This window comes from Myotis davidii, unplaced genomic scaffold (assembly GCF_000327345.1).
Source record: "Myotis davidii unplaced genomic scaffold, ASM32734v1 scaffold290, whole genome shotgun sequence".
NCBI classification, from domain to species: Eukaryota; Metazoa; Chordata; class Mammalia; order Chiroptera; family Vespertilionidae; genus Myotis; species Myotis davidii.
The window spans coordinates 2343064-2354343 of record NW_006285049.1 but is presented as its reverse complement, the minus strand read 5'-3'; the positions used below and the strand labels follow the sequence as shown (position 1 = coordinate 2354343).

At 40.6% G+C, this 11280-nt stretch overlaps 1 protein-coding gene across 2 annotated transcripts in view; it reads right to left on the bottom strand.

Annotated features, from left to right (window-relative positions):
* Window positions 1-6093: 6093 nt before the first annotated feature.
* The window catches only part of RPAP3 (RNA polymerase II associated protein 3), a 35239-nt gene continuing 30052 nt past the window's right edge, over window positions 6094-11280 (bottom strand). For both annotated transcript variants that reach the window (XM_015558606.1, XM_006755512.2), the window contains 3 exons: window positions 9436-9533; window positions 8874-8974; window positions 6094-6405 (listed from right to left, as the gene is read on the bottom strand). In XM_015558606.1, the coding sequence (XP_015414092.1) occupies window positions 6320-6405; window positions 8874-8974; window positions 9436-9533 (285 nt within the window). In that variant the 3' untranslated portion in view covers window positions 6094-6319. The remainder of the gene's footprint in view (window positions 6406-8873; window positions 8975-9435; window positions 9534-11280) is intronic.

The window sequence follows — 11280 nt, the reverse complement described above, 5'->3', positions numbered from 1 at the left end:
GTTCTTGTGTGTTCACGGGACTCTGTTTTTGGGAAGACTCTCTCATTGTTCTGGAAACACAATTTAAGTTTGGGTCAAGCATGTCTGAAGGAAGTGCCTGCCCTTTCTTCCAGGGAAGCCCTGTGAGCAGGAGTGATCCAAGGGCAAGGGCAGAGGCTGCGGGCTGAGACACTGAGGAGCTTCGGAGAAGTCATCTTCGCAGAGGGCAGTGACCTGGGCCGAGACTGCGACTGGTTTCTGCTTCCTCCGGCTTCAGCCAGTTGGTAGAGAATTCTGGACTTCCGGGTGTCCCGTGCAGAGCAGCAGTTGGCTCCAGGAGCACAGAAGCCTCTCCTCTTCTCGGTCCCATATGCTGTGACGAGGTCCTCAAGTATTCAGTTACCTTGCATCAGACTCTGCCTTCTAGTATGACCCGTGAGTGGGAGGCTGACAGCAGGGCCTGTGCCCACACTTGGGGGTCAGCAGAGAAGCAGCAGCGAGGAGAGGAGGCTGCGAGACAGCCAGGCAGGGAAGCCTGCAGCAGCAGCCCAGAGAGCTGACAAGGGGCAGTCAGGATGGATTTGTGCAAACACTCCCTGGGCTAGTGTTTCTGGGCCCCATTAGAAGACAGTCGTCTCCCAGGGACACAGGAAGAAGGCGCAGGCCATATTTTGGGCCATCAGAGGGATGAATGACCCCTAGGGCAGGAGCCCTTGAGGATACCTGGAAACAGTTATATAAGTCAATCTGAATCTGGTACTCTCTCTGGAGTCTGCATAATGGGGCTTCATCCTAGACCTGTCCCTAAGAGGTCTAGGATGGGTTTCAGGCACTGCAGCAGGCCAGAGGGGAGATGCCTTAGGCAAGAGGCCCCCTCCAGCACTTGGTGGTGGCCGTCTAATGCAGGGCTACAGAAGAGGACACGGTCACGTCTATAACCAAGCAGGGCTTCACCACGGCCAGACTCCAGGATACTACTACTGCCCTGGGTTTTGTACTGAAGGCTCTTAGGGCTAAAACCAGGTCAGTAGCAGAGAACCAGATAGGCATGCCGGTTGTCCCAATTTATTGCTGGGTAAGCAATAGATGAGTCCTTTCCTTTCCTTTGATCCTCTTGTCATCCTAATAAGCTACCTCCTGCCCCATGAGCAGTAACTAACCACAAAGAATTCAAGGATGTTTGGCACAAAAAGCTTGAGGCAGAGTAGAAAGGAAAGGGTTGAATGTGGTATAATCTTTGGAATAGCAAACCAAAGACCACAGAACAAGGACAACTTCTTGGTCTCAGCCTTGCCTTGTGTCATTACAAACGCACTATTTCACTCTAGTTCAGGATCTGCCTTGACCTCATAGTTTATGCTCTGATGTTACATGCATATTCAATTATCCCAGTGAGAATAAATGCCCAAATCACCATATTACTGAAATGGACTCCATAAAGTAAACATCAAAACAATTTAAAGTAAACATCAAAACAATTTATTGATGACAGAAATGGGGAGGCAGGGAAAGTAGAAAAGAAGCAGGTATCTGTATGCCAGTAATTAAAACAGACCCAAGTATCCTATACAGACGGTACATTTCCCACAACACACACACACACACACACACTATGTGCACAAGCACACACACTATGTGCACATGCACACATATAACCATGCACCTCCTCCCTCTTAAAGGAAGAACATCTGCAGTCCCGACTGCACTTTTGTGACTTCTCTTCCTCTCCAAAGTCCAGTCTGATACTCATTTCAGATGCAGGTCCCACACACTAAAGCACTGGAGGAACTTCCCACGTGCACTCCAGTCCCTAGAAAGACCCTGACACACTAGAAAAGGGGCCACTAGGAGGAGGAGGCCGATGGGGCTTCTGATGTGGCCATGGCTGGGCACTGCCTTTAGGGGCCTCCCTGCCTTTGAGGTGACACTCCTCAGTGACCTCACAGCCTCCCTGTGCGACCAAGACACAGGGGTCAGGCAACTATGCAGGACAGAGTGAATCAGGCAGAACAGGGCCCAAAGAAACACAAATTCCTTTCTCATGTGCCAACTACCACCACGGTGACGGGCAGGGAGGCCTCCAGGACCTACCCGTGGTTGACTGAATGAACTACAGAACTCACACAAGACTGTCGGCCACACTCCCTCCTCTCACCATCTTTGCTTCCCAGGTTTCAGTATTGGGCAACACAATCAAAGATTACACCTTCACGTTTGCTGGACATGCTGGCAGACTTCTACTGATACTGAGCAGCCTTGCTAAGAAATTAAAATTCACTTTCCCTTTGATTCTTATCAGTGTGCTTTCAGCCACATAGGTGCTATTTTCAAAAGATCCAGTGGGTGGCAGTAATACAAAAGAAATGCAGCTGTCCTGCTTTTCTGTTCTGACTTGTTCAACACTGACTATAGCACAGAAGAGCCCAAGTTCCTGTCAGACTAACCTCTGACTCCCAGCTTCGCAGGGCAACTCATCTCCCGGAGCCTGTTTCCAGAATTAAGTGAGATGATAGATGCAAAGCCCCTGGTACAGCATCTAGCACACAATAGAGGGCATGTAAATGGCAGCTATATTAATCACCAAGCCTGTTTGAACTGCTGTGACCAGTAAGAGAGTTCCACATGAGAAATTCCACAGAAAATTCCTATTCCCTTTAAAAGCAGTTTCGGGATGGGGAGAGGAACTATCTGAACACAATCCTGTAAAAGAAAAGAAAATTAATCCCCATTGATGGTGAAAAGGTCTCCAATGTCCAGGCAAGTTCTTTGAGCCACACTTACAAGGCTCTTCATCTGGATCCTTCATCTCTTTCTATAGGGGTTGAAGTCATTCATTCATGTATTCAACAAATATTTATTAACTTCATATTATGTGCCAGATAACAGGCTTTGGAAAGTCATCTCTTAAAAGCACACTGCATGCTTGTAATCCCAATGATGTGAAGACTAATTCTGTCCCCAGTGAATCCACTCATCATGTCATCCATGCACACAGCCTGCGGGACAACTCACTTCTTGCAGGACAGTGATGATCATTCTAACTTACTCGTGGGCACATGGTTTGACAAAGGCCTTTCTGACTTGAGGATTTAATATTAAAGTCAGCAACATATATTATATATACCCCAGTCACTGTGCGAGTTGTTACAAATATAAAAATCAAAGCTGCAGCCTCTGCCTTCTGGGATCTCAGAGTTAGTGGGGTAATCAGGCAAGAATAGCAACTATAGTGAAGAGTGACGAATGCAATGACAGAAGTCTATACACAGGACACGAAGCTCACCTGATGGATCCAAGAAGGCAACCCCCAAGAGAAGACCCATTAGAAGAATATGGCAGAGCGTAGGAACTACATAATGAACATTTGAACTAATTATAATGGAAGACAAGTTAACATTAAACAATTTTTAATGCAAATTCTAAAGCAAATCTTGGCCTAGGCTAGTTTGGCTTAGTGGTTAGAGTGTCAGCCTGCAAACAAAAGGGTCACAGGTTGCATTCCCAGTCAAGGGCATTGTAACTTGGTGGCAGGTTGCCTAGCCCCGGTTGGGGTGCATGTGGGAGGCAACCAATCAATGAGTCTCTCTCACATCGATGTGTGTGTGTCTCTCTCTCCCCCCTCCTACTTCCTCCCTCTCACTCTAGAAATCAAAGGAAAAAATATATTCAAGTGAGAATTTTAAATATATATATATATATATAAAGCAAATCTTGGGATTCATACTTCAGGCTATTCCCTATCCAGACAACACAACATGAATAATACAACTGGAGTAGTCCAAATAGCTGTAGATTAAGTTAGAAGACAGCATGCTCTGAACCCACTCTGCTATTTTTAAGCTCTGTAATCATGGAAACACTGACTCTGAATCTCCTTTTCTTATGTTAAAAATAGCAGTAACACTACCTGCCCTGACTACTTGTTTCTTCTAAGGATCACATAAGAAAAGATCCTATGTAATAAAAGCCTAAGTGTTCAGTCGTCTGGTCATCCATTCAACCAATCAAAGAGTAATATGCTAAGGCTGATGATATGCTAAGGCCACTCAACTACTCAACCTCCCACATCCCTCCCCGGCCCTGATCGTGGGTGGGTGGGAGGTAATCAATCAAAAACCATCTATATATATAAAAGACTAAGCAACTGTTACAACCAGTCGACTGGTTGCTATGATGCGCACTGACCACCAGGGGGCAGATGCTCAACCCAGGAGCTGCCCCCTGGGGGTCAGTGTGCTCCCATAGTCAACCTCCCATGGCAGGCCAACCACTTGCAGTCCCTCCCCCCCGGCCAGCTGGCTGGCCCTGATCAGCCCCTATTGGGACTGGGTGAGATGGCCCCAATCGCTCCGGTCACCAGCCAGGCCGAGGGACCCCACCCATGCACAAATTCGTGCACCAGGCCTAGTCCTGTTTAATAAAAGGCTAATATGCAAATCAACCAAATGGTGGAACTGGTCTCTATGACATGCACTGACCACCAGGGGGCAGATGCTCAATGCAGGAGCAGCCCCATGGTGGTCAGTGTGCTCCCACAGGGGGAGCGCCGCTCAACCAGAAGCCGGGCTCATGGCTGGTGAGCGCAGTGGCGGTGGTGGGAGCCTCTCCCACCTCTGCTGCAGGCAGGAAGTAAGGAGCAAAGGGTCCCGGACTATGAGAGCCCCAGACTGTGAGAGGGATGTCTGAGAGCCAGCTTAGGCTGTAAGCCAGCAGGTGGACATCCCCCGAGGGGTCCCAGACCGTGAGAGGGCACAGGCCGGGCTGAGGGACCACCCCAAGTGCACAAGTTTCATGCACTGGGTCTCCAATGAGAAATAACTTTTTTGCCTTTATAGTACTTTCTATTCATCTAAATCAACTTCTTAACTAACGGCTTGAGAAAAAATTCAAGTCATTCAAAATTCAATACACATGTGTAAGCCATACATAAAAGGCTAAATTTTATTGTTTGTTATATACCATAAAAAGACAATACAATTTGCAATGCATAACATTAATAAATTCTAACCTAAGGGTACCGTGACTATACAAACTATGATCATCTCAATAATTTATATCTGGACAATAATCTTTGTAAATAGATTATGATTATTCCAAGCAATTGTAAGTGTAACAATGAATGATGCAACAAAAATTATCAACAGTGTAAAATACAGTTTTAAATTTGATGCTGGTAACAGCTATAGGATGGTGACCTAGTATTCATTGTTGGTGTTAACCCTCACCGGAGAGTATTTTTCCACTGATTTTTAGGGAGAGTGGAAGAGAGAAGGAAAGACAGAGAGAAACATCGATGTGAGAGAAACGCATTGATTGGTTGCCTCCTGCACGTGCTCCAACCAGATATATGCCCAGGACGCTTTGGTCCACAAGCCAATGCTCTATCCACTGAGCAAAACCAGCAATGGCGACCTAGTATGTTTTTTAACAATTTGATACTCTCTAAAATTAAGTTGATTTTAACAACAGTCACAGGATGCCCAAAATTTGCTAGGTTGCTACTTTTAAATTTACTAAAATTGATTCTTGCTGTTAAATTAAATTAGATTGTACAAATATTAATTGAGCACCTAACCAGGTGCAAAGGACTGTGCCAGGTACTGTACAAAGCAAGGATGAATGGAACACTAACCCTGCTTTTAAAGGCTTTATAGATACACACTCACACACAACACATACACACATAAGCTATATGCTAATTACTACTTAAATATTCCCAGTTTTTAAATTTTCGACACTTTGCTTTAGATTATGTGCCTTTAGTATATATATGATGTAGATGTCATGAAGAAAAAATCTGAAGCATTAAATCCAAGGATGCTGAGACTCCTCAATGAGCCGATATAAAAAGTCTAGTTAAAAGTCTCTTTTCAACATAAATACTAAAAATACTTATCCTGCAGCTAAGTAATTTTGTTAGTGAACTGGCACAATGATATTAAAAAGTCTTATAAAGAAACAATCCAGTTACCTACCTAACTCTTTCTATACAAATATAACTTTACTCATATGCTAATGAAGCAGCTTGTCATGTAGAAATAATGTTACACTTACAGGGCACTGGAGAATGTATCTATATCTAACATTTAAATGACTTACAAAATACTGATCTTCACAAATATACCTCATTATTTATATTTTTATTTTCAGAAAAGACTTATAAATAGATCACTTATAAAGAATACATTTCTCACTAAATCACAATTCACTTTATAGTTAATTAACTTATATCCAAAGTCCTGTATAATTTCATTTTCTTCAACACAAAACAAAACTTTATTTTAGTAGAAAAAAATTTACATGTAAAATTCAAAGACAATAATTTTAGTAAAAATGGAAATCAACCACCATATCTTTTCTTGAGTTCTTCAACAGAATTATCCTTCAACCCTGAGTTCTCTATGTGACTGAATAATATATGTGCAACTGAAAAAGAAAAGAAAAAACATGTCCCATTTTAATCTCCATTTTTATAAAAGTTTAGTAAAACAAAAATTAAAGGGAATAATCTGATCTGTCAAATAAAACATTTTACATTTGAAAGTTATAATATAAAGATTATTTCTAAATTCTAGTTCAGATATTTAAAAACCAATCTGAGAATAGAAAATTATATAGCAATCCAATGTTTACCAAAATATTTTGCTTTAGCAGTAAAAAATTTCCTCTACACCCTCAATGACATTAACTTTATAGAGTAAACTTAATTCATTCTAAGCTTCCTAAAATTTTTACTCTATTTAACTATTTTACTTAATATAATTAACTATTTTTCAAACTTAAATAATTTTATTTTAGAAAAAAATGTTGTATCTCTACTCTAACTAAAATTAGCAATAACATCTACAAAATCATGTTGATGGGCTAGTTATACATTTTATAATCTATATATATAAAAGCCTAAGTGACCAAACGACCGGTTGGCCAGTCACTATGAAGTGCATTGACCACCAGGGGGCAGACGTTCAATGCAGGAGCTGCCCCCTGGTGGTCAGTGCACTCCCACAGCCAACCTCCCGGGCCCCTTCCCCCGTGACTGGCTCCGTTTGGGGGGCCGACTGGCCTTCTGATAGGCCTGGATCGCTGGCTAGACCAAAGGACCCCACCTGTGCACAAATTTGTGCACTGGGCCTCTAGTATATCATAAAATAAGATATATAACTATTAAGTGTTCAAAGATCTTCCTATAAACTATGTAAAATTCTTTATCTTTCACACCACTGAATGGTCCACACTCTACACTTTGGAAAAATACTGTTATAGTTCATCTATTTCTCAACATTAACAATTGTTAATAATAATGGCAATAATAGAAGATAAGAGCAGCTAATATTTATTAAAAGTTTAGTTACATGCCAGGAACCATTATAAGTGCTTCCCATGTTTAACTTAGTGGACAGTGGAGACCCAACCAGGATGGAAGGCCAGTCTGAAGAGCCAACTCACATTCTTTGAGTACACTTTAACTTATCACATTATAGTGGCAAGAAATTCATTCACTCAACACGCTTCTACTAAGATGTACTAAGCACTGTTCTATGCCTGAGGCCTAGAAAATAGTAGAGAAAGTTCCTGCTCTCATGGAGCTTTAATTCTATTAGGGAGAGAAATAATAAACATATACATGGAATACTGCCAGCTAGTTATATATTATGAAGAAAAATAAAGCAGGGCAAGAATACAGAGGGTGATGAGGGAGGGGAGGCAGGCAGTTATTTTAACTAGGCCGGTGAGGAAAGGCATCTCTGAAAATTAGACAGCAACTTAAATAAAGTGAGGAAGCAAGTGGGGAGATATTCTAGGCTGCGGGAACAGCCAAATGCAAAGCCCCAGAGGCTAAATTACGTCTGGTAGTTTGGTATATTAAAAAAACACCCAGTGGTGTAGTGGGCAGAGTGAAAAAAGTGGTAGAAGATGTGGTTAGAATAGTAATAAGTAAGAGCAATACTTCTCGGGAAATTTCAGGAATTGTTTTTGATTAACTGAAGATGAAACAGAACTTTCTTTTGATTTGAATTCTATTTTAAAATCTCTCTAAGTGATATATTCACTTCTCTAAGCACAACATAAAGGGTATTTTTTCTTACTGATTGAGTCTTATTCAGTGTCACTGCTAGATACATAAAGAAGAAAAGGAGCCCAAAGTACATTTAGCCTAAGAGGTTTGAAAATGGTACAAGGTTTCCCTATCTTTAAAACTAAAAACAGTGGTACTCTGGTATTCTAAAGATTTTTTTCTCTTTTTCCTAAAACTATACAGGATAGCCCAAAACCTCTAGGTAATCTGAAGATTTTGCAGCATTTGATCTTAAATTAGGGTCCCCCAAAGTAACACTATCTTCCAAAGACTGAGATATAGAAGGAAGGGATCTAATTCAGTCTCATCACTTGCCACTCTTTACCCCCTAACTCGACAATCCAGCCACACCGCCTTTCCTGCCTCAGGGTCTCTGAAAACATCATCCCTTCAGTCTAAAACTCTTCCCTACCCACTTCATCTAACTGAATCTTGCCCTTCTGTGAGAATTCAGCTTAAATGAAACAAACTCAAGAAAATTAGCTGTCAAAGAATGGGTTAGATTTCGGTGCACCCACACCCAGTTACATGTCCCCTGTGGCAGGGAACCTTCACATGCTGCATGATGGCAGGAGCTCAACCATTGTTATTACTGCATTTTCAAGTAGAACAGCTCAGACTCTAGAGCAGGACTGCCTAAGTTTAATTTTACTTAATTTATGTGTTATTTAAATTTAAATAAACATGTACCTTGGACATAGTAAACATTCAACAAATATTTGCTATCATTTGTTTAAAAAAATAAAAGAGGAATATAAGAATAAAGAGAAGAAAAAAGAATAAGGAGATATGGAAAAGCTTTGTTCACAAATCTCACTTTTTTTCTCAGGTTCTGACATGAACATCACTGCCATATCAAACCTTCTTAATTCAGAAAGCCTTTGTAAAATTTCCAAGATGAGTGATGGCTTTTCTTTCCTGAAAAAAACAAAATAAAAAACAAATGATCCATTAAAAGTAGCTCATTTAATTCTTTACTAACACAATATTTCTAATTATATATAAATAAGGTCTTCATTTATCTTTTTCCCTGGGCACTTAAAATAAAGAATACTGTCTTTATTTTAAGTGCCCAGGTGAAGACATTTATCAAGTCAATTGAAGAAATATTCTCAAATGTGAGGAATAGCACAGATGTTATTAATCTACTGTAACACTTCCATGCCCTACTTTTCTCTTTAAAAAAATAAAACTTAATCATTTCCCTTGTTACTTCTTGCACTTATTATCTTCACAACTTCTGCCATAGTAAAATTTACTAGAGTGCTAGTATTGCCATACAGAAGGTAGTAATAATATCAAAACAAATGAATTTCCCAAACCCCTAGAAATAGCATAGCACTATAGTATGAAAATATAACTAAAAAAATTCAACTTACTCAATATAAAAGTCATGCAGAATTTTAATGATTTGGTTGAATACGTCTGGATCTAGATTTTTCTGAAACAACTTAGGATACAAGGATGGTTCAATTTTCTTGGAAGAAAAATAGTTAAAAAATTAAATTATGACAACACATATAAATTACTTATATAATAATTGCTTAGGTGAATAAAGAATAACTACTACGCATTAATACATAATGAATAATAATGGGGATAGGGGGGTTGTCACAATGAAATGTAATTAAAGATAGAAGAAGGTTAGAAGAACAGTAAGATAATTTACTCTGTACAAGTCAGAGAAAAACCTCATTAACAGAGAGACGTACACCACCATGAGAGAGACAGGAAACTTAGAGCTCTCAAAGAGCAAAAACAATAGAGAGTTAAAAAATAAAATTACATGAGATAATGTATTTGGAAGTAACTATATATTGCATAATTATAAGGAATTATTTACTATAACTAGAGGCCCGGTGCACAGATTCATGCATCAGTGGGGTCCCTCAGCCTGGCCTACGGGGATCGGGCCAAAACCAGCTCTCTGACATCTCCCTAGGGGTCTCAGATTGCGAGAGGGCACAGGCCAGGCTGAGGGACCCCACTGGTGCACAATCGGCTGGGGATGGACCGCAGGATGGCTCCAAGGCATGGCCAGCTGGTCTCGCCCAGTCCTGATTGGTCGGACCCCAGCAGCAAGCTAACTTAATGGTTGGAGCATCTGCCCCCTGGTGGTCAGTGCATGTCATAGCGATTGGTTGAATGGTCGAACACTTAGCATATCATGCTTTTATTATACAGGATTACACTGGAGAAAAAGCATGTTAATCCATTATTTGGTAAATTTCTTATGATTTCTTTTTCTTTCTTTTTTTTAAATATATTTTATTGATTTTTTACAGAGAGGAAGGGAGAGGGATAGAGAGTTAGAAACATCGATGAGAGAGAAACATCAATCAGCTGCCTCCTGCACACACACCCCCTGGGGATGTGCTCGCAACCAAGGTACGTGCCCTTGACCAGAATCAAACCCGGGACCACTCAGTCCACAGGCCGACGCTCTATCCACTGAGCCAAACCGGCCAGGGCTGATTCGTTTTCTTGGAGCCAATGAAATCTCATTTTCAGGAGAATGACTATCTAAATATTGCAAGTATTACTTGACACAAAGAAGGCATCTAATGTATTTTAGCTTCTTTCCCCATCTTGAAGGATGAAGAAGTTCAAATTATGATATATGAAATCAGATTAAGTTATTTTTAGAGAAGAGAATTCAAAACAGAACCTATTTCCAAAGGTTCCCTGATTGCAAATATTTAAAATGGTCTGGCCAGCCCTAGCTGGTTTGGTTCAGTGGATAGAGCAGCCGTGGGCAAACTACGGCCCGCAGGCCGAATCTGGCCCGTTTGAAATGAATAAAACTAAAAAAAAAAAAAGACCATACCCTTTTATGTAATGATGTTTACTTTGAATTTCCTTTCTGAAATGAATTAAAAATTGAAAAAATAAAATAAAATAAAATGGTCTGGCCAGGGTGATACATGTGTCAGGTAAGGGATAATAAGAGTATTTTCTACAATCATGTTCGGCCCGAACCAATATGCTCAATTAATATTTGACAAAGGAGGCAAGAACATACAGTGGAGCCAAGATAGTCTCTTCAGTAAATGGTGTTGGGAAAATTGGACAGATATATGCAAGAAAATGAAACTAGAACACCAACTTACACCATACACAAAAATAAACTCAAAATGGATAAAGGACTTAAATGTACAACAGGAAACCATAAAAATTCTAGAAGAATCCAAAGGCAACAAAATCTCAGACATATGCCGAAGCAC